This window comes from Macaca nemestrina, chromosome 8 (assembly GCF_043159975.1).
Source record: "Macaca nemestrina isolate mMacNem1 chromosome 8, mMacNem.hap1, whole genome shotgun sequence".
NCBI lineage: Eukaryota > Metazoa > Chordata > Mammalia > Primates > Cercopithecidae > Macaca > Macaca nemestrina.
Window position 1 is genome coordinate 51,122,681 of NC_092132.1, and position 27,587 is coordinate 51,150,267.

The 27,587-nt window shown below is 44.1% G+C and overlaps 1 protein-coding gene across 5 annotated transcripts; it reads left to right on the top strand.

The window, feature by feature from the left end:
- The first annotated feature begins 13,246 nt into the window (after nucleotides 1–13,246).
- On the top strand, nucleotides 13,247–27,352 carry LOC105497244 (GTP binding protein overexpressed in skeletal muscle). 5 transcript variants are annotated; one of them, XM_011768217.2, is made up of 5 exons: nucleotides 13,247–13,375; nucleotides 15,048–15,384; nucleotides 22,350–22,426; nucleotides 23,546–23,750; nucleotides 25,193–27,350. In XM_011768217.2, the coding sequence occupies exons 2-5, from the start codon at nucleotides 15,057–15,059 to the stop codon at nucleotides 25,468–25,470; spliced, it is 888 nt and encodes a 295-aa protein (XP_011766519.1). In that variant the 5' UTR covers nucleotides 13,247–13,375; nucleotides 15,048–15,056; the 3' UTR covers nucleotides 25,471–27,350. The 5 variants fall into 5 exon arrangements, with proteins under 5 accessions (XP_011766519.1, XP_011766521.1, XP_011766522.1 ...); XM_011768219.3 differs by lacking the exon at nucleotides 13,247–13,375 and adding an exon at nucleotides 13,395–13,465 and having other exon boundaries at nucleotides 25,193–27,352; XM_011768220.3 differs by lacking the exon at nucleotides 13,247–13,375 and adding an exon at nucleotides 13,490–13,551 and having other exon boundaries at nucleotides 25,193–27,352.
- Nucleotides 27,353–27,587: the final 235 nt, after the last annotated feature.

Genomic DNA, 27,587 nt, shown 5'->3' on the forward strand with positions numbered 1-27,587 from the left:
TGCCTTTTTCTAAAACTCCCATGGTTCTCAGTGATACGTTCTTTTGTTCTCAGTGATATATTCTTTCCTCTTACTTTGTGTGTTACATTTCTCCTTAATTCATAGTGAGAATTGAGGCACTGTAACATTTCATATTAATTAGCTCATATTTCTCAGTGAGGAGCAGGACAGAGAGCAGATACTTGTATACTGCTTGCTTCTAGTTGCTTAAATAAGTAATTTACAGAGGATTTTACAAAAAGAACCACAATATTACCACCAGGATTGTAAGGCCTTAGTCACCAAGAAGTTATGTAGCAGTCAACGATTTTGTGATGTGTAGGAGTTTTTTCCTTTAATCTATCAATTGCTTGCCCTATTTTACTTTAAGACTCTTGGAAGTAGGTATTTGAGAAGGACAAGGTTTATTAAGGTTTAGCAAAATACCAGCTGAGGGTACAATAGTACACTGAGTAGTACAGTAGTAATTTTATTTTATTAAATGTATTAATTATATTAAATGTACATGAAATGCTAAACTAGTTATTGTTTGAGAATTTAAAAAGCATAGAGATTCCTAAGGAACTTATTTTGTTAATATGTCCAGAGAGTATTTGGAGACATGACAGGTCTTTTGTAATGTGTTACATAGGAAAACTGCCAGACCCTTAGCTCTTTTCTGGGAAAAGCAGAAGCAGATGGATTGTTTATTTTTTACCCTCCATCTCTATTCTATACCCTGGTAACCCCACTACCATGGCTGGCCATAACCCCATGGCCATAGCTGATGGGACCATAGATGGATTGATGACTGACCCAAAGACAGCTACAGGTCAGTTGAGGTTGACAGGCCCATCCAACCCAATCTACTTTTTGGGAGAATTAATTCTGTTGACTCAGAGAGATGCTGTCAGTCAAGAGGCACGGAAGTCAAGAGACATGGAGACAGGCAGTAAGTAGAAGGCGTGAAATAACAGCAACTATAGGTAAGAAGAAGTCATGAGACAGGGAATGGGAGAGGGGAGAAACTTAGTGAGTAGAGACTACCAGTATCTGGGTCACCATAAAGCAGAACCCCGGGACAGGGAGCAAGGGAAGCCCTCTGAGGGGAGATGACAGAATAGCCAAAGATTAGCAGATACCTTTTGTGACCTTAGCTCAGTTCACAGCAATCCCTTTCTTTAGAGAGCCTTCTCCTTTCACACTCAAGGCTTCTGTGTGGCAGCCATGTTTGTGCTACAGTTCCAGGCTCTGCCTTCCAGGCTTCAGTTCATTGGACCAAGGTTGACTGTTTCATCCAAGCTTAGCCAATCAGATGCTCTTTCCTGGGACTTTGGAATTGGGTCTGCGAGATTGTCTGTTCCTGCTTGTGGTTGGAACAAAGGGACTAGAGCTATGGGGTGAGAAGAAGCAAAGCTAGTATGTGGAGAGAAAAGAAACATATGTGGCAAAAAGCAGACATGGACAGGCCATATTGAAAGAGGGCATGAGACATTGTGTGAGTCTTGGCTTCTGATAGATTTCTATTTCCTGTCTCTGACCCCTCGAAGAAGTCCCTTAGGACCTGAAGATACCTGCATTTTAATAATATCCACCAGTATGTTAAAAAATTGTCCAGGCATGGTGGCTCACGCCTGTAATCCCAGCACTTCAGGAAGCCGAAGTGGGAGGATTGCTTGAGCCCAGGAGTTTGAGACCAGCCAGGGAACATGGCGAAACCTCATCTCTACAAAAAAAATCCAAAAATTAGCTGGGGGTGGTGGTGCGCCTGTGGTCCTAGCTACTCAGGGAAATGAGATGGGAGGATCGCCTGAGCTCGGGAGTTTGAGGTTGCAGTGAGCTGTGATGGCGCCATTACACTCCAGCCTGGGCGACAGAGTAAGACCCTGTCTAAAACAGAAAAGTGACTTGAGACAGTTTCCAATTTTTGCAACGAAGATTTTCAATGAGAAAGCAGAGGTTGTGTGGTCACCTGTATGAAATTTGTGTTTTCCATGAAACTCAGCAGGGCAGTGGTCAACATAGTTTCTTGCCTCTCTTACAATAAGTCTGCAGCTGGGAATGTCTCAGTTTCTCGCAATCTGGAAAGGACTAAGAAACAAATGTACTTGGAGAATCTGACATAATAATGAAATCATCCCATAATAATGGATAAAGGAACTAATGGAGTTTGATTTTTAAGCACTAAATACCAATTGCTATTTGAGTATGCTTCTGCTGCTTTCTCTTCTGGTTACCTTTTGTTTTATACACATCTTTGTGTCCTTGGAGGGCAGGAGCACTTTTGGCACATTAGGATTGGGGGAAGTGCGTGCCCTTTTTCTCAGGCTCAGTGGTTCCTCTTTCCCCAGTTGAAGTCTCACTATGATCTTATCCACGTGTGATGATAGGGCTTGGTCTCTGAGGTGAACAGACATTTCAGTACTGAATGTGGGTTCAGTGATTATGATTTTATTAAGGGGAAGGATTGTGTTGTTTTAATTTGTGCATCCCAGAGACAGCTTAGCATCTGGCCCAATACCTAGTGGACTCTTCAAAATTTATGCAGTGAAAGACTGAATAAATAGTTTTTCTCATTGGCAATTTGAAGGTACAAAAAACAACAAAAAACCTGACATCAAACCACATATTAAATTATATAATCTGAGCATACAAATGGATGGATGCCTAATAAAATTCTTTAGGGTAATAATTATGATGATGGTGTTTTTGCTATACAATTTCTTAACCCAAGGAGAGAATTCCCTAGTGTGAGAAACATAGCCAAGGATATTGGTTCTATGTGTCATTTGCAAGGGGCTTGCTTTTCTCCACCCAGATTGTGTTTTAATTTAGAAAGAAAAATGGCAAGCCCTGTTGCCACTGGGTCATGCATCACTCCTGCTGAATTTCCGAAGGGTGATGACTTTACAATTTCTCAAAGGTTTCTACTTATTTCATTTGTCAGAGGAACCTTTATAGTTTTCATATAAATTTTAATGGGCAGAAACATCTATTCCCCATCCAACCATGATGTTTCACATTGAGTATAGATGGAAATCCCTTGGCTGAGCACAAACCATATTTGCTGTGTATTGGATGCTCAAAAAAAAAATAACATAGATCCAGGACGAAGAAGCGGAGAGGAGAGAAGGGGTATGGGAGGAGAAAGTGGAAGAGGTAAATAGAAAGTGGGTGTTTGGGCAGGAAACGCCTCCCTGAGCCAGCTGGTGGCGCTGTGCACGGGCACATCTCTCTCAGGTGCTCTGGCTGGTCCTGGCAGATCTCAGGTTCCGCCTGGAGGGGTGCAGCCAGCGGGCCTCGTGTGAGCCTCTTAGTTCCATTTTATGGAGCTGCTCCCTTATAGAAACTGTGGGTACCTCCTGGCCCTTGGATGTGTACCCACATGTCATGGTTTCTGCACCCATTCAGACCTCAAGGCTGAGGAGCTGGCTTCTCCTTGTTTGCTTCTGGACCTTGAGAGTTTTCTCCTTACCTCTTGTCACCTGAGTTCCTGCTGGAACTTTGAGTTCCTGGAGAAGGAGTAAACAGAGCATTGGCCTTTTCTTCCACAGCTCAGAATTTTTTTGAGGACCCATGACTACCTTTCTGGCTCTATCTTATCTTGCATTTTCCCCACAGCTACATTGTTCTCCAGCCATCTCAGATAGCCTTTGCAGATGCTATTTTTGCGTATGCATATCCTGTCCACATGTTGGTGTGTGCGCATGCACGGAACACACAAATACACACACCCTCCCCTGACATGTGCACACACAAATACACATGCCCTCCCCCAACATGTGCACACACAAATACACACGCCCTCCCCCCACAACACATGCACACAAGTAGACACTCCCCTGCCAATTTCTCTCCGTAATTCAAAACATGTGGATGGCTGAAAACTGTTTTGTAAAGTTTTCTCTGGTCCACTCAAGCACAGTTTATCACCCCAACTCCTTTGCTGCCCCCACCATTACACACTTCTGTGATCGGGTCTGTCATGTCACTTTGCAATGATGGTTTTGCTCTGAAGTACAGTTGCTTGGATACAAGTCACAGTTCTGTCACTGGGCTGTGTGATCCTGGATAAGTTACTTAATATCTCTGCCTCGGTTCCCTAATTTGCAAATTGAGGATAGTGTTAATAATGACCACATAGGATTGTTGAAAATATTAAATGACACGATACATGTAAATCAGTTGACAAAATACCTGGCTCAATAATGGGAAGCTATTAATATTGTTAATTACTTGGTTTTTCTTCCTGACCATCTTGTACAGGGACTGTCATTTATTTGTATTCCTAGAAGCTGCCATCTAATAAGTATTTTACATGGTTGTTGAGTTGAATTGTTGAATTTATGGTTCCCAGTGGCCTACTGGATTAAGTCCGTGTTCTCTGAAATCAGAAGTTGGGGTTGAAATCTTTAGCTTTACCATTTTCTGGCTGTGGGACCTTGGGCAAGTTAATCAAACTTTCTACATTTCAGTTTCTTGTTATTCTCATTAACGTTACAAGTATTATTACATTTAAAGGCTCATCTTAATATCACTATATAAAGCCTTCTCAATCACTCTAGCTGGAAGTAATCACCTTCTGTATTCAACCAGTCAATATAATTATTAAATGCCACCTATGAGCCAGGCACTATGCTAGATACTGACTGTGCAGTGCTAAATACATCAGATATGATCCCCACCTCCGTGTAAGTTGAGGTTTAAAGGAGCGATAAACCTCAAAAGTTTTCAGATCGTAGATTTGGGAGACAGGAAGAGGTGGTTTGGCAAAGGAGGGATTTCTTTTTATTTCTTTCCCAAGAGCTTTCATTCTTTTGCATCTTATTGACCACAATGAGATCAAATGCCCATATTTAGACCAATCCGTGATAAAGGAGATGAGCTTACTTGACCAAGTTAGACCAATTATGATCCATCCTCTGAGAGGGAAAGCTGTTGGAGGGCCGTCCACTAGGATTGCCATATTGTTCATGCAGAGAGCAACTGCAAACCTTGTGCCACCTGAAGGAAGAGGAAGAGGAAAAGAAATGCCCCATCCTGCAGGCAGCCTTGCTCCAGTGAACAAGTAAGGAGACCTGATTGCACATGCTCAGTTTCTTCCCTGATTCCGCCAATCAGGGAGGTCAATCCTTCTCCATGGAAGGAGAAGGACCTGAGGAGGGGACCAGAGGAGATGGTTTCCAATGTTGTTCTTCCCAAGGGAGAGGATATTGCAATTACAAGAGTGTGCTTCATGGGCCCAGGCAGGCATGCTGAGGGCCGGGGAGGCTCTCTCGCAAGGGAGGAGACCCTGTGGTCTGCGTCCTCATCTCATTCATTGTGTTACATCTAGCATTGCATCTCACCACATTCTGCATCCGATCACACCCTATGTGTGGACATCTTTCTTTCCTTCTGGGTCCTGATCCCTCAAGTGTGGGGCCTTGTCATACCTTGGCACATCGTGAGAGCCTAGCACCTGACTGTTGAATCACTCTGTTCCACTGCCTGGGATGAAAGCCTGTCCTTCTGCAGAGTTACCGTGCAATGATGAAATTAGGGGCTTTTAAATAACTGACCAGATAAGGTGATGGTGCATGTCGTTCCTTTATTCAGTTTTTCAACGGACACATACTGAGTTGCCGCTGTGTGCCAGGTTTGCTCCTAGGAGCTGGGACACAGAGAGGGACAGGAATAGTCCTCCCTTCCAGCAGCTCCCAGTCTTGTGAAGGAGGCTGACCTATGCTGCATACAGCCACCTCTGTACTAATATAACATTGCCCAATTTTTTTCACTTACTTACCACTACCCAGTGCTGGTGTCTGCACTTCAGAGTTGAGGAGAGTCTCACTGCACGGACCAGAGTGGTAGATAAGAGTTAGATGGTGGCCAGGCATGGTGGCTCATGCCTATAATCCCAGCATTTTGGGAGGCCAAGGTGGGCAGATTTCTTGAGTCCAGGAGTTTGAGACCAGCCTGAGCAACATGGTGAAACCATGTATTGCAAAATACAAAAATATTAGCTGGGTATGGTGGTGTATGTCTATAGTCCCAGCTACTTAGGAAGCTAAGATGGGAGAATCACTTGAGCCTGGGGAGACTGAGGCTGCAGTGAGCCATGAGTGCACCACTGCACTCCAGTGTGGGTGACAGAGAACCTGTCTCAAAACAAAACAAAACAAAACAAAAAAAGAGTTAGATGAAGTCTGCCAGTTCCTAGCTGTGTTACCTGATCTCAGTCTCTGTATATGTAAGAGGATAATAATAATAGTACTTGCTTCATTGAGTTGTTGTGAAGATTAAGTTAGATAATGCACATCAGTGCCTGGCATATATGCTAGCCACTATAATCATTATTTCATCTATTAACTTCACCAACTCCAGTAAATGCACTATTCTGGGTTAAAAATGATACCTTGCTTATGTAGAGAACACAGGGTAACAGTTTGTTACTCAAAGATTTTAAAAGGAGTATGAAGGAATCTTTACAAAATCACAGAAACTTAGACATACAACTTTTCATCAGTAAAGGGCTTCATTCATTTTTATTGTTTTAAAACATTCTGGATGATGTTCATTGCAGGAGTGAGCTACTTGCACCCTACCAAAGCTAAAGAGTCTTGCTGCCTTTTAAGTGTTGGAGAAACCATCCACCTGTTTCAATAAAGACCTGGAAATCAGGAAGATAGTGAGATTAAGCAAACAAAGCAGGCAGATGGGAATACTTATAACCACGTATGGAAGGTGTTAATTGCCCATGTCTTCAACCCAGCTGTTTCTTCCTTTGGCCTTTCTAAATTTATCATTGAAGAATCCCCATGTTATTATAATTGGCTAAATCAAGGACTGCATTATTCTTGTTTTTGACTCCTTGGGTCAAAATAATCTCATTAATCATTCTGTTGCTGAGGGAGGGAACTCTAGGAAAAATGTTGCGTTGGTTGGGAAACCAAATATGCACTGGGCTAAAGCTTTTATGTAGCTCCTAGATGATCTTCTCATGGATTTGGTACTTTCTGGGGAAAGGAATATCAGACTTTAAGCTCCTTGAGGACAGAAACCTAGACTTATATAAATCTGTGTCTCTGCAGCTTAGGATATTGCTTAGTAATAACAAGTACTCAATAAATATTTGTTAGGCTCACATTGGGGTTTTATTTTTATTTACTTATTTATTTATTTGAGACAGAGTCTCTCTGTCACCCAGGCTGGAGTGCAGTGGTGTGATCTCAGCTCACTGCAACCTCTGCAAAGTGATTCTCCTGCCCCAGCCTCCCGAGTAGCTGGGATTACAGGTGCCTGCCACCATGTCTGGCTAATTTTTGTATTTTTTTGTGGAGATAGAGTTTCACCATATTGGCCAGGCTGGTTTTGAACTCCTGACCTCAAGTGATCCACCCGCCTTGGCTCCCAAAGTTCTGGGATTATAGGTGTGAGCCACTGCATTCGATCTGTTTAGCTCACATTGTTCAACTACAATTTAGTTGGGCATAAAATTCCACATTAACAATTATTTTCACTGAGCACTTTGATCTTATTATGCAAGTATTTCCTGGCTTCTTGGTTGTTTTTGAGAAGTCTTCTGTGCATCTAATTGTCTTTCCCCTCCATCACTTGAGATAATTCTATTCTGAAGTTGATGTCTATTTTTCTCATCCTCATTGCTATCCTTTTACTAACTGTGTATTTAACCATAAAATACTAGTGTGGTATTTAAAAATTATATAAAGTATTACCCTGTTGATATCCTGCAATTTGCTTCTTCAAGTTACCATATGGTCTCAATATTTACTTCTGTTGATACAAGTAGATCTACTTCATCCATTTTCAGTGCTGTATACTATTTCATTGTGTAAATATACCACAATGCATTTATTCATTGATGGCCATTAGTTGGTTTCTGATTGTTGCTGTTGCAAACAGTGTTTTCATGAGCATCTTTGTGTTTGCTTTTTATGTAACATATAAGATGCACATTTAGAAGTGGAATTGCCGGATCTCAAAGGATATGCACATCTTAGGTGTTGATGGTTGATTTCCAAAGTGGCCTTATGAACTTACACTCCCACCTGCGGGGCATGAGAGCTCCCATTCTTTACATTTTCACTGACCTGGGTGTTGTCAGACCTCTGAATGGGTATGCCCTTAATCCCTACTTTATACTTCCTTTCAGTGTTATCATTCCGTATTTGCAGAAGACAAAATGGAGGTTAAAGGGTAGCATGCTCAGAGAAAGAATGAATGCATGAATGACTGAACATGGTGATACTTTATTTCTTTATTATTTCTCCTACCAGAGTAAAAAGTTCTGTGAATGTAAGGATCATATTCTTAACCCTTGGAACAGGTCTTTACATAAAGTAGATTCTCAATAGTTATCTGTCGTTTAATGAATGAATGTGGATGGATTGAGGAAGCCTGGGAAGAAAATGTTTGCTTTCTTTAGGAGGCTCCTCCCAGCCTACTGAGATACATTCTGCACTTACTCTGCAAGCTTTTAGAAGGAAGGGCTCTAGCTACCTCTGCCACTGGTGCTCTCCAGGCCTGCAGCAGGCTGGGCCATTGGAGGGAAGAAAGGGTGATAACTAAGAATTTTTTCAATGGAAAATTCAATCTGCTCAGCATGCGTCTAATGAGAAGCTGGGGGCTGGTCTGAGGAGGATGCAGCTGGAGGATCCATCTGGATCTCGCAGGCCTCTGGATGCTGACAGGTTATTCTTAGCCATCTTCTCTTCCGTCTTTATTTTCTTATAATCAGGGCTCTCTTGATTTTGCAACTGAAGCCTTTTTTTCCCCCTTCTCTAAAGCAATGATTTTCCATATAGTAATTCTTTCCTTCTTTAGACTTCCCAAAGTGAGTGGGTGGTTCTTTTTGTGCTCAGACACTTTGCAAATTGCCTCCCACCCAGCTCCTCCTCTGAATGTTTTGTGGCTGGTGGAGACCTGTGATGTGTGCTGGGTATTTGGCCCCCATCTTCTTGTTTACAACAACCTCCTCGCTAATGATATTTTCCTAGTAACATCTATGAGCACATTTCTCGCCCATCCTCCCTCTACCCCATGTGTCTTGAATTCTGCTGGATTAATTTAGCTGGAGCCTTAAGAGGCAGCAAAACCGAGGGCAGGTGGCTGAGCTTCAATCCTTGGCTCCTGCGTCATAATCGTAATCACTCTCATTGACATAGTGCTCCGTGGTTAACAAGCACTTTCACATTCTGTAACTCTTTAGTTCTCAGAACAGCAGAAGCCAAGGCCTCTGGGGCTTGGTGACATCCCCAGCATCACATGCATAAGAGGAAGGGCCTGGATTTGAACCTCCTTTTCTGATGTTAAATCCCCTACCATTTCTTTCAGCCCAGGCAAAGATCACAAAGTCAAATGCCTTTAGGGGCCAGGTAGATAGTATAAATGAGAGAAACTGCTTGAAGTAGAATATATTGAGGATGAGTAAGGATTGTGGGAAACTGGCCAGCATGCTTTGCCTAAAGGCATTAAAATGCAAAACAGACTCCAGCAACTATAGTCCCAGCAACTCAGGAGGCTGAAGCTGGAGGATCACTTGAGCCTGTGAGTGGTGAGGCCAGCCTGGGCAACATAGCTAGATTCCATCTCTCAAAAAACATACAAAAAAAGAAAAAAGAAAAAAGAAAAAAAAATTTAAAAAACAGTAGGAAAAAATCCATTTAATTTGTCACCTACTCAGTGTTCAGTCTATAATCTACCTCCTTGTTGTTGGGACAGGGAGAATGTTTGCATGGCGTCTCCTTTACCACTAAGTAGCATTTACTTGATGGCTTGGGCAGGCATGACCTTGGTTGTAGTAAGTCTATAGTATAGATGATTCTGTTGTTTTCCAAATAGAATTACAGCTTTTAGAATAGAATGATGGACTCAGGCATGTACAGATCCTGAGCCTACCCATCATCTCTCCCTCTTAGAGTTTTCAAGACATGGTATTCAAAGTAATATTATCTTAATGTCTGTGCAAGTCCCGGATGCCCTGATTTACAACCCTGGTCAAAGGTTCTATTCTTTCCCTAACTCTTTCCTTCCTTTCTCATCCCATTTGAAATCATGGGACCTGGTTGCTCAAGTCTACATGCTAAGTGACAGTGACAGTGGCAGAGTAGTGGGCAGAGTCCCCAAACGGACCCCAAGGTCACCTTCTCCCGTACGGCAGCGATGTGGAGGAAAGAGAGAGGAGAGGATGGCTCATGCCTTTAAGTAGAGTAACCCTGCCCACTAGGAACAGGTGGCCCAGTGAAGGTCATGGGCTAATCAGACAAAAACTTCTCTTTTGAGGGTTTTAGGAAGGTGGTAGACCAAGGTGGGGCTAGTATGGAAACGAGGAGTGACATATATCCCCTACTGTAATTAGAACAGCAGTTAAGGCTTTGGCCCCAGAGAGTGCAGATCTGCCACCTAACCGCTCTGTGACCCTGGGCTGGTTATTTAACCTCATTCCTCAGCATGTTTCTCTGTAGAATATGGGTAACTGCAGGGGTGATGCAGGTTAGCTGAGATAGGCATGTATTTTGGCCAGTAAATGTGAGTTATTTTTGTTGCTTTGAATTCTGCCTCTTTGCTATACTCTTGAGCTACTCATTGTAGCTAGAAACTGAGGAAGCCTTCAAATGCTGGCAGAAAGAATATGGAGAGAATAATTCATAGAACAAGAAACAACATTCTGCCAATTTTTCCTCTTCAAAACTTGCCACTTACCCAAATGCCCTGATTCTACTTTTTCTCTCCAGTTCCACACCCTCAAGATGATCCCAGTGAGCTGGAATCTTGGTTGAGGGATCTGGGACTTGGCTAGATGAGATTTGGCTCTCAGATGTGCTTTTTGTGAAGTATAACTAAGATTTTTCTCTAAATAGTTACTCCAACTTAACTGTTATTCAGTCAAGACTCTTAGTTTTCTTGTTTGTGTTCATGTAGCTTCTTGTGAGACAAACAATTTAAGAAATTTAAAAATTGTTCTATTATCCAAACACAACATTGCTATGTGCCCCCTTCCCCTTCCCCAGTCCTGGGAGTTCATTTTCTTTTGTATGTTTCACATATACCAATGACAAATATTTCATAGTAGATATTGCCTAGGCATAGAATTAGCTTTTTGTTTGAAATGGAGTCTTGCTCTGTTGCCCAAGCTGGAGTGCAATGGCATGATTTTGGCTCACTGCAACCTCCACCTCCCAAGTTCAAGTGATTCTCCTGCCTCAACCTCCTGGGTAGCTGGGATTACAGGCTTCCGCCATCACGCCCGGCTATTTTTTTGTGTTTTTAGTAGAGACAGGGTTTCACTATGTTGGCCAGGCTGGTCTCGAACTCCTGACCTTGTGATCCACCCTTCTCAGCCTCCCGAAGCGCTGGGATAACAGGCATGAGCCACCGCGCCTGGGCAGAATTAGGTTCTTATGAGTGTGAAGTATCAGGTTCTTATCAATGGGCACAAGTAGAACTAAGAAACTATATCATATGCTTATAAACTGATTTCTTCTTAGTTTTTACTCCTATAATGTTTCTGTTGAGACCAGTTGACAGAGTAGGAGTGTCAGTATGGAAAAAGCATGGAACATTTTGAAACGCAGATTATTCATCAACTACATGTGTTTTAGAATGGAGTCAGTGATATACCCTTGGAGATGATCTCTCCTCACCCCCATCTCCTCCTTTTTCCCTTTCCCCACATCTGTAGCCACTCCCTGTCAGCTAAACCCAGAAGAAAAACTTGACAGAAGCAAAGGGCATCCAGAGAATTATGATCCCCAGGTTGTAGTTCCAGCTCTGCCATGTCCTAAGCGGTCATCATCTCTCTAGGTCTCAGGTTTCTTATGTATAAGATAAGTAGGAGATTGGGGCCACAAACCTGAGACTAAAGGAATTCTAAGTTTTCATTACTCTGTGTATTCCACCTTTGCTAGCTTGGGACCTAGCAGGTCTCAGCAGCTGGTCATGTAGCTAATTTCCAAAGCAGATAAATGCCTGCAGGATAACTGTGAATCGACTCTAATCACAGCAGAGTCCACTGCTTCAATAGATGCTGGTGCCTTTGGCTGCTTCCCGGAGCCACCAGCCAACCCAGAGATGAAGCTGGCTGAAAAAGCGGACGAGTATGTTGGAGAGGCCAGCATCATCTCTAAACACAGCATCTGGGAAATACCCATGTCCCCGGAAAGAGGTCATTGAAATCCTTCACTTAGTGGTGCAGTGCAGAGACTCAGGCAAACCAGGCTTTGAGTCCTGACCCTGCCACTTACACCAGCAGTATGACCTTGGGCAAGTTGTCTGGCCCTATGTCATCTTCCTCCTCCATACAATGAGGGTAGCAATTGAGTCACCTTGCAGGAGTGTAGTAAGGATTAAGGTCCCAGGAGGCCTAACAGTACCTACTAAGCAGAGGTCCTCAGAGGTACATAGTAAATGGTAGTAGTAGTTATTATCCTGTGCCCTTTGTTCACAGGAGTCTCTCATAGGGGCCGTGGGCTCAGTGCTCCTCCCCATGGCCAGGCTGTATTGGCTCATGCCCAAGGTGTAGCCTTGCCAGGGAGCCTGGTACAGAGATGCTGGTGATTGAGATGCTGATTAAATTCCCTGATTGAGGAGCCTCAGCATTCTGGCCCAGAGCAGCAGGGCCAACAACATTTAGCACAATCTGCTTGGATCCTCAATTAAATTGTTTTCCCAAACTGCCCTTTTCAAGGTCTTGTCCTCTTTCCTCACCTCTTTCTGGCCCCTTCTCTCTGGGTCCTTGCCAGAGAAGGGAAACAAAGCTTTGTGGGGCTCCATCTGCTTCCCCCTATCCAGAGAGAAGGTGACAGAGGCTGTCTTCCTTGCAGAAGATGCGGTTAAAACAAGCCTTGGCCATTCAAGGTGGCTGCAGTCTCATCCTGGAGGCTAAAGTCTCTGCGCATTCCAGGTTGATCCCTGTTTTCTTGGCAAAGCTGAGCTCTCAACTCAAACCTGCTTCTCCCTCCATCCTTTATCCCGCTAGCTTGCAAGTGTTTTGCTGGGAAGGACGATTAAGTGGCACTTAGAGTATTTTTCCATTTTCCTGTGTTCACCTGGTAAAAAAGAAAATAAAACAAAATAAAGGAGGCCCAGGATTGAACTGTCATTATTTTTTAAATGGAGAGAGAAGGGGTCATGTGACTGCGAGTAACCGATTTAGCCAAGTGGCTGCAACTCCGAGTTTGCTGCAGAGCCGCCCCCTCCCGGCGGGGGCGCTGACGTCACGGAAAAGCCCAGCGGCGGGTCGGCTGGGCTAGTTATAAACCGCCTGGCCGCGGCGGCTGTAGGCGGTGGGCACGGACGGCGGGCACAGCGCAGCACTACCCGCTCCTTGGCCCGGGTATCCCAGCGCAGACCCACGCGATACGCTGACGCCCCGACGCCGATCCGGCCGAGCCAAGTAAGGGGGGCGGCCCGGGACGGAGAAGGGAGAGAGTGGGAGTTTCCCAGCCCGCAGAACTTTCGAAGTTGAGAAAAGAACCCCTGAAACGTGCGTTCTGTGCTGGTCTGGTGGGGGTCAGAGCTTCAAGTGCAAAGGATGTCGCTTCTCATCAGCAGGTTCCTTAGTTCAATTCGGTAGGACAGTCACCTCCTCCTACAGATCGAGTGGTCAGAGAGGGCAGCCCTTAATGATGCTTTATGTATTTGTTGTTTGAATGTAAGTCTGCCAACTGAGGTGCTGCTTTTGAGACTAAAAAACCAGCTGGTGGTCCTGGTTAGTGGCGAGGTGTTGGGGTATGGAGTGTGGGGGTGAGGGTGGGAGAGCACTGTTTGTGCATCTTGCTGATTGCAATGTGCCTACTTACACTTCGTCGCCAGTAGCCAGAAAAACAGACCTTCCGGCTAGGGGAGGCAGTCTGCAAAGGGAAAGTTGTAGCGAAGTTGTTGAATATCATTTAGGGTAGTCTTCAGCCTTCTGATTTGCTTCAAGAAGGGGGGCTGAGAATGGTGGCTCAGGCCTGTGGTCTCAGCACTTTGGGAAGCCGAGGCAGGAGGATCACTTGACCCCAGGAGTTGGAGACCAGCCTGGGCAACACTGTGAGACCACCGTCTCTACCAAAAAATAAAAATAAAAATAAAAAAACTAGTGGGCGTGGTGGTGCAGGTCTGTAGTCCCAGCTCCTTGGGAGGCTGAAGTGGAGTTGGAGGCTACAGTGAGCTGTGATCCTGCCACTACACTCCAGCCTGGGTGACAGAGCAAGACTCTGTCTCAAGAAAGGAATCTGAGTTGAATTAAAGAACTCTTGAGAATGGACGTGGTTTGTTAAGAATGAGGCACTTTCTGTGCAAATTTGCTAGGTCTGAACATGAGCAGATGATTTCTCTGCCAGGGTGTCTAGGTTTGGAGCTGAGATGCTTTAAAAGTGGCAGCTGTGGATAAGAGGGCACAGCTGAGGCATAAACTTTAAGCAGAAAATTTCCCCTCTACCCCCAATAATGGCAGGTGGATGCTCTCCAGGCAGCTGGAGAGCATCAAAGCAACTTTACTAAACATGGAAGTTCCAATAAGTGCCTGTCCAGTCCAGCCAGGGTTGCGGTGGGGAGGGGTGGGGGTGATGTCATTGCCACGTGTTTCCCACTGAGGCACAAAACCTGCTGGACACTGGTGCAATTAAGAGCCAAGTTTAGACAAGAGCAGCTAACCTGACCAGTTGGTCCCCAGCAACATTAACTTGTTGCTTTTCAAGTCATCTCTGGAGGCTGCTGGTTCTTTCCAGCTGCCTTTGTGCCAGCTCCGAGTGCAGCTCTTCTTTGATCCAGGTCTGCTTTGAGGAAGGGGTAAGCCCATGGGCAGTGGTTGATGTTAACAGTATTATTTTTTCCATGCAAATGACAGTCTGCCTGAGGAGCTGGTTACTGACAGTGTGGGCAGTGTGTGTGTATGTGTGTGTGTGTCCAGTTGAAAGCCTGTCTTGTTGGGCTTTGGAGACTGTTTAATTGGTGTTTTTTATGTTAGGGATACTTGCTTCTCATCTCATCTAATATAATATTACTGATGACTGACCATGTATTTGAGCAGACCTCTCACTCATGCTTACTAATGCTGCCATCTTGGCTGCTTTGCTCCCCAGGACCCAACGATGACTCTGAATGTCACCATGCGCCAGGGCACTGTGGGCATGCAGCCGCAGCAGCAGCGCTGGAGCATCCCAGCCGATGGCAGGCATCTGATGGTCCAGAAAGAGCCCCACCAGTACAGCCACCGAAACCGCCATTCTGCTGCCCCTGAGGACCACTGCCGCCGAAGCTGGTCCTCTGACTCCACAGACTCAGTCATCTCCTCTGAGTCAGGGAACACCTACTACCGAGTGGTGCTCATAGGGGAGCAGGGGGTGGGCAAGTCCACTCTGGCCAACATCTTTGCAGGTGTGCATGACAGCATGGACAGCGACTGCGAGGTGCTGGGAGGTAGGTGTCCCAGCCCCAGTGGGCTTCTTTCCATCAGGCGTGGCCCAGGAAGAAAGAGCGAAGGTGGGTGGCTTATTTACCTGCAGAGTTGGGAGCTAAGGTTTATGCATTTTGGACAATTGATGGGGGAGCTGAGTCTCCAGAAAAGCCCAAGCATAGGCTCTCAGGGCAATAAAATGAAAAAGCTTGTAGACAGGACCAAAATCTATTGAACCTGGGCCAGAAAGGGAATTTTTCAGATTTCAATTCTAAATGGGTGGGGGAAGGCTGATTAGAGAGGGCATAGCCAGAGGGTCAGCGCCCCACCTCTGACTTCTGCTGACTCTGACTTGAACATTCTTCCCGGAATTCAGTATAGGCACAGCCTTTTTCCATGGTTATACCTAAAACAAGCCAGTTGGAAAAGCTGTTAGGATGGCTTGATCAGTTTGCTTCTACCAATATTAGAAACTTTTGTGGGTGTAAAATAGTTCAAAATCTGTATTTGAAATAGTATAATAATTTTTTAAAATGTGAAGTATAACAATGATACTTTGTATAGAGTCTGACAGCTTTTCAAGACAATTTTCCCTGTACAATTTTGTTTCATCTATTTATTGATTGGAACCTGGCCTATTTCCAAAACTGTTTTGAGGTGACATTATCTCAAAATGCATGTATTCTTCAGCTAGGGGTAAAGTACAGCCCTATGTTCTGCTAAGTAATATGAAGATCCTGATAGCCAATGCCATCCATAAAGTGTCTTTCAGCCACGGCTTCAGTCTGAGCGTATGCGACCAGGGTAGTTACGTGTCCCTATTCACCGCTACAGAAATAAAGGAAGCACTGCTCAGTGTTTCCCCAAGTCACATGTTCTGTGTTCTGTCGCGACTCACAACTGAATCACAGAGTAGGGAGGTGTCTCAGCGATGACTCAGTTCTCCCCTGCATTGATGCATATTAATACTATTTCTCACTACCCACAGCCCATCTCATCTGGAGGTTTTATTCTTCTTGACTGTCTCAGTGTCAAGGAGTTCACTGCTTCATGAGGCAGCTCAGGAACTGGGCTATAAATGATGACTCATTGATGTAACATTGATTTCTCTCCTGGCTCCTGGAATCTCACAAGAGTAAAGGGAGAAATAGGGCCAGTGTTGTACAATTGATTCTCTCCTTCTTTGTAAAGGCTGCCAGGTGACTTGCTAGGAAAGAGAAATGGGAGGAAGGGACTGACATTTAGAGTGAATGTTTGCAATGGGAGAGGCACTTTGTTAGGTGCCTTATATCTGCTCATGTTTATTTTGGTCTTCACAAACTTCTTGTACTCATGAGCAAACTAAGTCTCAGGGAGACCAAGAGCTTTATCCAGAATCACCCAATAAGGAAGGTAGATTTAGAATTTGGGATTTTATAATCTTAGTTCAGTTCATTTTACCATTTCTGGGGAACTTGCTATGTGCCAGGCACTGTGTTAAGTACTTCCCACACATGTTTTTGATAATACTTGAATCAATCTGGCATTAATATACCTATTTTATGGGTGAAGAAATGGAGGCTTACAAAGTCAAGTGACTTTCCCAGGGTGAAAAAACTAGTACATGGCATGACCAGGATTCAAATCTAGTTGTGACTGAACCCAAATCCTGTGTCTTTTCATGGCCCCCTGCAGCCCCAGGATTTAGCTTCCAAATACTAAGTATGACAGCGCACTGGGCATCAGCCACGCAGCTGGCTCTGTCCTAAGCTCTGGGGTACATGGTGATGGATGAGGTATACCATGCTCCTTAATGAGCTAAGTGTCAGTGGCTATGTTGCAGAGCAGGATCACATTAACTAATACTTTAAGCAGTAACAATACAGTGCTTTGGGCATTGACATAAGGAAGAGATCGACTGGGAGGTTTTTTTTGGTTTGTTTTTAAGGGGAAGAATTGAAAAAAGTTAGTGGATAGTAGACTTTAAAAAATGTTTGTCCATTAGAATGGAGTGGTATGTATCCAGAGGGTACTATTCCCATAGGCATAAAATGTTAAGAAGACTGACTCATACCTGGAATTTGGAAAGGTAGGCTTCCCAGATATTTTGGGAACTTCTTTGTTGAGAGAGACAGAGATGCCCAATATGACAGCAGATTGGGCATCAGGCACATGGCTGATCCTGGGGCTTCAGGGCACCATGAAAAGACACAGGATTTGGGTTCAATCACAAGAGAGAAAGGGAATCCTTTCCCTAGCTTCTTACACAGAGAATCTGTAGGACCTGCTGGAATCACTAGTTGGCTTTGCTTCCCAAGAGGAAGGTTTTCTAAGGCACACCCCTACATTTTTTTTTTTTAAATCAGCATCTACTATAAGAAAAAATCGACATAATATTCTCATAATTATTTCTCCTAATAAAGATGGATATTGTTATAATTATACTGCAGTAATCTTATGACTCTCTGTACACACTGAATACCATTCATTCATTCATTCCTAAGAAGTTACTGAATGTATAGCAGAGAGCTTGGCGAGGCACTCCGGGGACATGCGAAGAGTCATAGTCATGGGGCTTCTTCTGCGGAGATGCTCACAGTATGCAATGGAGCATAATGTATACACCAAGTAGAAATTGAGATAGGATGTGGTGTCTTGAAAGCGGTGTAAGGAGAGTGCTGTGGGAATTCAGAGGTGAAAACATTACCTCTGACTGTGGATTTAAGAGCTTCGTGGTTGGCCGGGCACGGTGGCTCACACCTGTAATCCCAACACTTTGGGAGGCTGAGGCAGGTGGATCACCTGAGGTCAGGAGTTCAAGACCAGCCTGGCCAACATGGTAAAACCCCATCTCTACTAAAAATACAAAAAATTAGCCGGGCATGGTGGCAGGTGCCTGTAATCCGCAGGTGCCTGTAATCCCAGCTACTCAGGAGGCTGAGACAGGCGAGTCGCTTAAACCCAGGAGGTGGAGGTTGCAGTAAGCTGAGATCTTGCCATTGCATTCCAGCCTGGGCAACAAAAGTGAAACTCTATCTCAATAAAATAAATAAAATAAAATAAAATAAGGTTCATGGAAAAGATGGTCTCTGAGCTGAACCCTAGGAACAAGTAGGATTTGGAAGCCCTGAGCTAGGTGGGAAGGCACACCACATATATACAGCAAAGTGTGGAAGTCTTATTGGGCTTGGGGTTTGATGAATGGGTTTAGACACAGCTGTGACACTGACTTAGCTGGGTGCTCTTGGAGAAGCCACTTAGCCTCCTCAAGCTGCCTCATTAGTGTAATTGGGGTAATACCTCCTTCATAGGGTGTTACAAGGATTAAAGGAGATAACATGTTGAGTGTGGAACATGGTGCCTGACACATAATAAGTACAAAATGAGCATTAGTTAGAGCTGATTCTGAATCTACCATTTCCTTTTGATGTGCTTATCTTTCAAAAGTGGCGGTTTCCTTGCTTGTGGCCCCTGTCCACTTTGGTCACTGTTGGCTGGGGCCCTTGGAGCTGTGCAGAGGGGACTGGGCCAGTAAAGGAGAAGACAGTATTTGTAGAGCAGGCATTTATTCCGAGGTTCCTTGGGATCCCCTGAGCTATGAAAGCTGGAAGCAGTTGAAAGTTTTCAGGGAGAGGGATGCTGGAGTCTCGGAACTTTAGAGGTGCTGCAGGAGTCGGTTCTGGCAGTGAGAGAACACTTGGGCGGGTTCCACACACAGCACTAGAGCCAGTCTCGGGCAGAAGGGGCCTCACCTCCAAGCACAAGAGGCGCTAACAAAAAAATTATTAACATGGTAAGGAAGACCTTATTCAGGACCATTGCAATAGGCATCCCAATAGCGGGGAGAGATGGGGCTCAACTCCAAATACAAGAAGAACAACTGGGCACTTGGCCAAGGAGCAGGTGGGAGGGGGCAGAGGATGGAAAATTACTAAGAGGAGACGTCAAGGTTAGGGGGGATTCTTGCTGAAGTCAGGCCAAGGACTTAGACATCAGAGGTGGTGGGTGAGGAATTTGATCAGATATTGAAGGTGGGGGATTCTCACTAAACTGACTTAGCAGGATTCTTGCTAAAGCTGGATTCTGCCAGGATGGAAATGGAAGCCCAGGGTGGAGGCCCGGTAGAGAAGAGGATTCAGAGGAGTCTGACTAAAGTTTGGTTAAGGAGAGAGTCTGTCAGAGGGATCAAATGAGGAAAGACACACTGGTTTAGAGAAAGTGGCTACTGACCACCATCACCCTTTGTAGAACCTCTGTCCGTCCCCATCAGCATGAGTTCTCTTGCTACATAGAGAGTGGACAGACACCCCAGCTTTCTTCCAGTGTACTGGAGAAGTGGGGGTGTCCCCAGACCCAGATTACTGAAAAGCTTCACAGAGGCTAATCAGTATCCAAACCTTTCTCCACAGCTTTACGGGAAGCAAATTTCAAAGAGCTCTCCAAGAGTCTGGTATTCCTTTCCTTCCCTTCTCACCTGATTAGCACTTGAAAAGGATAAAAGATGAGCTGAGCAACTTAGATGAAGAGAAACCTGGAGCTCTGGTTACTCCCAGGCTTGCACCTGGTTAGGGGAGAGCCTTCAGTTGGGATGCCATGTGTGCTGGAAGGGTCCTGGTGCACATAGCCAGAGGCCGTATCTAAACTCATGTACTGGGGTGGGGGATCAAAAGGAGAGCACACGTGCTGAGTAGGGAGGAGATGGATTGTTTTAGCCTCCCAGGCCTCCAACACAGTAATTTTCAGGCAAAGGTAAGATCAGAGCTTGCCAGGAAACTAGAGGCTCTCAGGAAGCTTCTAGAATGGCAAAGCATCGTGTTTCTACTTTCATGGCTGTGATCCTTAGTCCACTTTTTCTCTAGACTTGTTCTGATATCTCTTAAGCCAGGAGAAAGTTGGGTTTTTCTTTTCCCATCAGCAATTGGAACACGGTGTGTTTCTATTTGAATGACTGGGCACTCAAGCAAGTTCCCTGTACCTGAGTGGTGAGCTGGGAAAGTTCCTCCATCATTGAAGGAGTTGTCTGAGTGCAGGGAGGGGTTTTAGAGAAAAGCTAAGAACGCTGTGGTGGGAAGGGAAGCAGCGGTCAGGCCATCCCCGCTCTGTGCTGCCCAGGCTCTGATGGTCTCCATTGCATTGTCTAATTTGCATGTTGAGGTTGTGAGGCTCTACCCCCCGTAATCCAAATAGTCCCACTGTGATCTCGTTCCTTCTGCGTATTGTGAGAAGGCACACGATAGGCATGACAGAGTTTTAATTCCCCAGGGGCAAACACTTACTGATTAGAAGAATGACGCTGTGGGAGGTGGGGAAACTCACAGAAAGACAGGGACATCCCTGGTTAACTCTGTTCTTATTTGTCTAAGTTTTCCTTCCGTAAGGAAGGGAAACCTCTCCTGATTCCAGTTCTTAGATGATGAAGCATTAAACCAGGAGCAGTGTTTTTCATAAACCCCTCGTTATTGTAAACCAAGAAGTGCCCTGGTTCCAATGTAGCTCTCTTAAGCTAGGATTTATCTGTAGTGAGGAAGTGCTGAGTATGGTAAGAACCAGCTTCCTTCACCTGAAGAAGTGATAATGGCTAACACTGATTGAGTTTCTACTTTGTGCCCAGACTTAATATAGGTAATTGTCACATAGCCCTAAGGTGTGAGTACTATTATCAATCCCATTGCACAGATGAGGAAAACTGAGGCTCAGAGAGCCTAAGTGGCGCAGACCCCCAGAGTTCATAAGTGATGGCACCTGGATTCCAATTCAGGTTTGCTTGTTTTTGCAGCCACAATGCTGTATTTATCATTCGTTCACTGCACAGACTTTATTGTGCACCAGCAATGTACCAATGTGCTGGGGGACACAGTAAACGGCACAAATGCAAATGTCTGCCCTAACAGTACGAGGAGGGGCAGGAGGGACAGAAAATAATAGAATGAGTAAGTTAAATGTGTTGTATGTTAGGTGGCAATAGGTGAGATGGAGAAATATAAAACAGGGAAGGAATACTGTGGGAGAGAAGTGTTGCAATTTTAAATGGATGGCCAGGAAGCACCTCTCCCAGAGGGAGGTAAGGGAACAGGCCTTGTGGATATTTGAGGGAAAAAATTCTAGACAAAAAGAACCAGAAGAAAAGTGATAAATCATTATGAAAGTCATAATTTTCAAAAGATGAAATTCAAAACAGGAAACCTCATTGTGAAAATAGAGTGGGGATGGGCTCAATGGTATTGGGATGAGTGAAATCCCACTTGCAGAAATCCCACTGCGCCCCTTTCTATGCCTGCTCCCTGGATTTTCCAGGCTGGAACTGTTTTGGCCCATTGCGCTGTACTGTGTTTGCCCTTCACCTACACACGATCTGGGCTCAAGTGAAGGGAGGAAAGTTTCCATTACCACGTAGAGCTGGAGGCTGCATTTCTGTTATACTCAAGATGGGAAAACAAGCCCTAGGGAACAGCATTTTTTTAAGAAAAGTAAGAAAACTACAGCCAAAACAGGGAGAGTCTCAAGATTCTTTCTTGCACTTGTCCAAAGAGGAGCAATGTCTCTGAGCTCAGAGCTCCTGAAATTGCTAGTGAGTGTTCAGTAACTACCCACTGAAAGGTACAATGGACTCAGGAAAATGCAGCTTACAGTTTCACTGGGTGGTTAACGTTTCCCCATGGCATTAACCATTGAATCTGAGTCAAAAGCTCTTAAGTAAGTTTATCCTCATAAATGATTTTCCCATACAAAAGGTCCAGGAATGATGCAAACAAATGTCTTTTACTCCATGTGGTTTAGTGATACGTGTTCGAGAGAGACGTTCTGCTGGATAAGGACTGGAGGAATTATATGTAGAATGTTGTTGAAGGTGACAAAATATAGTAATTTGCCTTTGAAAATATTTGTATACTTACATAATTAATTGCATATTTAGTAAGTTTATGTTCTAGCATAATTTTCTACCTGACCCTCTTATGGAGAAGTGTTGCATATTCGCCTGACTCCAATATCTTTGTTCTTTCTTTTCTAGAAGATACATATGAACGAACCCTGATGGTTGATGGGGAAAGTGCAACGATTATACTCCTGGATATGTGGGAAAATAAGGTATGCAGAGCCTGTAGCTCTCCAAATTCCTTCAGGGCTTTCCTTCCAACAAACTGGTGCGAGGGTGACCTTGTCCTATATAGTGGGTGTTCCAGATGAGGTGGGCTCATTTTCTTGATTAAAAGCATACTTCTGAAGGATGAGACTGTTCTAAGGAACAGGTCATTAACAAATGAGTTCTGAATAACAAGCAAGTTGTAGTGACTTGCCTTTACTTCTATTAAAAAACACACCCAAAAAGTTTGTTTTAGGGAAAATACAAACAGGCATGGACAGTTACTTTAAATAACATAAATCCATTTTATATGAAGATATTGAGATTCTCAATACTAGTCTTCAACATTGGCTTTTTAAAGATTTAAAAAACTTCAGAACCTGGCTGGGCGCAGTGGCTCAAGCCTGTAATCCCAGCACTTTGGGAGGCCGAGACGGGCGGATCACGAGGTCAGGAGATAGAGACCATCCTGGTGAACACGGCGAAACCCCGTCTCTACGAAAAAATACAAGAAAAACTAGCTGGGCGAGGTGGCGGGCGCCTGTAGTCCCAGCTACTCGGGAGGCTGAGGCAGGAGAATGGGGTAAACCCAGGAGGCGGAGCTTGCAGTGAGCTGAGATCCGGCCACTGCACTCCAGCCTGGGCGACAGAGCAAGACTCCGTCTCAAAAAAACAAACAAACAAACAAAAAAAACTTCAGAACCTATGTGCTAAACTTCTGTTTATTGAAAACCCTCCTAGTCCCACAAAACTGTTCTTAATCTCATCACTTGGAAAAGGCAAAAGGGAGTTTTTGGGAAGTCAGAAAATGCTCATTATGGTAGATTAAATAGAAGCTGGAAATGCTGTTTGGCAGAGTAGTTGTGTAATTTATCAAATCAAGCTGTAGAAGATATTGAAAAGTAAAAACTTTTTGGCATAAATAGTGGACAGGCTAGCAATTTTTACAGCCACCAGACATCTTATAGGCATGGAAGACCAATACTTTTGGGGAGTCGGAAGTGATTTTCTTCCTTCCTCCTGTCAGCAAGGGTACTTTAGGACACACATAGTGTTTTTTTTGCAAACTGACGCTTCATTCCCTGGTGTAACTGAACTCACAGAAGATCTTATTGTTTCATTAGGGGGAAAATGAATGGCTCCACGACCACTGCATGCAGGTCGGGGACGCATACCTGATTGTCTACTCAATCACAGACCGAGCGAGCTTCGAGAAGGCATCTGAGCTACGAATTCAGCTTCGCAGGGCTCGGCAGACAGAGGACATTCCCATAATTTTGGTTGGCAACAAAAGTGACTTAGTGCGGTGCCGGGAAGTGTCTGTATCAGGTAAGAGGAGCAGAGCCAATACTGCAGAAACAGTCACTGGATCACATGCATTTTCCTTCAGACACAGGTTCTTCCCTCCTTCCACGAGGCTGGATCTAGGAACTCATAAAGATGCTATGTGAAATTTCAGGTGTGTTTCTCAGACTCCTACAGTCCCAGTCAGTCTCCTCCACACTAGTTACTCTCCTTTGTCCATCTGGTCTACCTGCAGGATGCTAATCTTCCCGCTTTTTAAGGAGTTTCCTGGAATTCCCAAGAGTACAGGGAAAGGAAAGTAGCATCTTCGTGCAAGAAGGATAGGGAACTCTGATTTAGGGGAACCATGAGAAAGAGTTTCATTGAGGAAAAAGAATTCTACTCTGGCTGACTCTGGTTCCTGTAAGCCCTAGAAACACTGTCCTACTCTCCTACTCCCCATCCCTGGCTTCTGAAAGTTCATTTAAGGCATCAGTCTGATGGGGTCACATATTCTTCTTCGTACTTAGTTCAGGGAAAATCTCTGTCTTCTGAGTGGGCACCCAAGTGCTTTTACAACCCTTGAGATTTTACTGGCCTAATTCAGATTTGATCCCTTATATAATTATAAAACTAAAATACCGCATTGCCAGGCCCTGCTGAGGAGGAAAGACACCTGATAAAGACAATGTACATGCTAGTTTGGGAATGTCTTCCTACGAGGACACAACTGTCTACAGTAATCATTTTTTTTCCAAACCAAAACTTGATGCGTGGTCATTGAACACAATGAGATACTTGCAATTGAGACTGTCACAGAAAAGCTTGTATAATTTAACTGTATTACACATTTGTACAATTCTCAATTTTTTCCCAAGATATCTCATTATTGCTTTATTTTCATTTTTATTTTTATTTTCTTTTAAAGAGAGGAAAGCTAAGTAGTAGAATTCTTATTCCCAATTCTGGAAACTGGGTCAGGAGAAAGAGTTGGGTGTGGGCTTGAGAACTGAGCAGACCTGGATTCACTGCCACTTACAGGCTGTGTGAACTTCACCTGCAGAGGAGACTCCCCTCAGTTTCTTCATGTATTCGACAGGGATAATAATGTATTTTCCAAGATTGTTGTGGACATTGAAAACAGCGTTTATAAACAACTTAGCCTTGGTCTTGGCACATTGTAAGTCTGCAGTAAACTAAGGATATGGCTTTTACTATTATAACAAATATCACTGTATTTGATGAAATGGACCTTCGGACAGTGAATATATGGTGGGCCAGGTCTAAAGCCTGTCTCCCTTACTTCCAAGGATCCTCCAGTGAGACATTTTCTATTCATGCCCTGGGAGGGCCCGTGCTGCAGCAGCATCCTCTATCCACTGCATATACAGCTGACTTAGTGTTACCTCGAAGAACCATCCAGCTTGACTGTGTGCTGTGCGGGACTGTGCTCTGCAGCCCCTCTCACCTCTTTCTTTCCTTCCCAGAAGGGAGAGCCTGTGCAGTGGTGTTTGACTGCAAGTTCATCGAGACCTCCGCAGCTGTCCAGCACAACGTGAAGGAGCTGTTTGAGGGCATTGTGCGGCAGGTGCGCCTCCGGCGGGACAGCAAGGAGAAGAATGAGCGGCGACTGGCCTATCAGAAAAGGAAGGAGAGCATGCCCAGGAAAGCCAGGCGCTTCTGGGGCAAGATCGTGGCCAAAAACAACAAGAATATGGCCTTCAAGCTCAAGTCCAAATCCTGCCATGACCTCTCTGTACTCTAGGAACCCAGAGTCACCCAGATGTCCCTTCGATGGACATTGTTGAAGGCCATTGGGACCAATAATCTATATTAGATTGGATACTTCAGTATTGTTAGTTGTGGTTTCCCCCATTGTAGCAGGGAGCTGACGTATTAGCCTTGTGGGCAACATGATGCATGGGAAATGGGAGATTTTTGTAAAAAGTCAGTATTTATTTCCAGGAAAAGCCTGACCTTGCTATTTGAACACCCAAGACTCGTTAGAGGACGTGTTTGGTGTTCACATGTGTTTCTTCTCTTCTGGATAGTAGAGAAGTAAAGCTTACAAAGAATGCCTAGAACAAGAAATTTTTGCATTAAAAATTTTGCCCAGTGTTCTGATATGTGACTTTGAGGCCAATGGGTCATAAACAAATATAAGAAAGCTGTTAATGAGTTTCTTCAAAGGAGGGAAAACTTTCTATGAATCTAAGATCGATGGAGCTAGAATTGTAGGACTAGGCTCATCAGAATCGTGACTATTATTGTTCCATCAAACTGTGAAAAGAAATAATGTGGACCTTGCTGGAAACAAAGGCTTGGCAAACAATTTTTGTTCAGTGCCCACCGAGATGTGTAGAATTGGGAACTGATACATGTATCCCTTATAGGCTCAAAAATTATATCTTACAATTTCTTATTTAGGGGAAAATTACTTGAATCAGATTCTATTTAGTCAAACCACCTTTTATGTTTTATTAGTTTTGAATTCATGGAGTCATCATAAAAATATTTTTAAAATCAAAATTATTGATACCCTATAGTGCAAAATGTCAATTTTTAATGTATAATCAGAAGTCTGAATTTTTATAAAACATATAGCATAAAAACTTCCAGTACTTTGGTTGATCCTTGTATGTCACAGCTCTGCTCTATTTATTATTATTTTGCAAAATAACCATTTTAACATTTGATAAAGCATATTTATGAACATATTTCTTAATAAGAAAAATATCCATTTTATTACCATTTTCTATCTTTTTCAAAATATGCAAGTTTTTACCTATATGTCTTATAATAAAAGAAAATATTTGAAAAAAGGCATTCTTGATTGGTTTTCCTCCCCAAGCAAGATGATTAGGATTATTTTTATACAGCCTTTAGAGCAAGCACATTCCAAAGAGACATATGCCTGTTGTTTTCTTTCTTTTTTCTCACCAGCAATAGCCCAGTCATTATCCGTTTTAAAGGGTATCCCTGACATCTCTGCTTTGGAATCACGATTCACGGTAATGCAAAGTTATTTTTGGCTGATACCGTTGGGAAGTATTTGGGGTCATCTCAATGCTGTTACAGGAAAAGCTAGATTGACATTTTTGGTCTGGCAAATGCCTGACTGAACAGATGGGCCTCGCTTTGCTCCCTGGAGGCTCATGGTCTTAAGCTTGACTAAGGCATTAGAGGAAGTTATAAAGGATTAGGGGGAAATAAAATAAAGGAAACTAGTGATTTCCAACCCGAGATCTAGCCAGGCAAAGCTTTCACCAGATTCTCCTTTCTGACATTAATACGGCTTGACATTAATCACTTGGCATCTATCCAGTGGCTGTATGCAGCCCTTTTGCTGGAATGGAACTTCCTGGTGTTCTGCCTTCACATCTTCTCTGGCCCTATATGTACCCTATTTCACTCTCTTCTCCCTAGCTTTCTGAGTCTGTAGTCAGACACACAATGATGGTGACAATCATGGGACTTCAGACATTCCCTAAAGTGACACAGTTGTTTTTTTTGAGATGGAGTCTTGCTCTGTCACCCAGGCTGAAGTGCAGTGGCGTGATCTTGGCTCACTGCAACCTCCGCCTTCTGGGTTCAAGCAATTCTCCTGCCATAGCCCCCCAAGTAGCTGGGACTACAGCGTGCACCACCATGCCAGGCTAATTTTTGTATTTTTAGTAGAGACAGGGTTTCAGCATATTGACCAGACTGGTCTCAAACTCTTGACCTCAGGTGATCTGCCTGCCTTGGCCTCCCAAAGTGCTGGGATTACAGCCATAAGCCATCACGCCTGGCCTTAAAGTGACACAGTTTTAAAGGGGGTCTCTGCTCTGTTTTTGTTGCCCTTTCTCCTCCTTTTTCCAAGTTGAGCACAAAGGTTCCCAT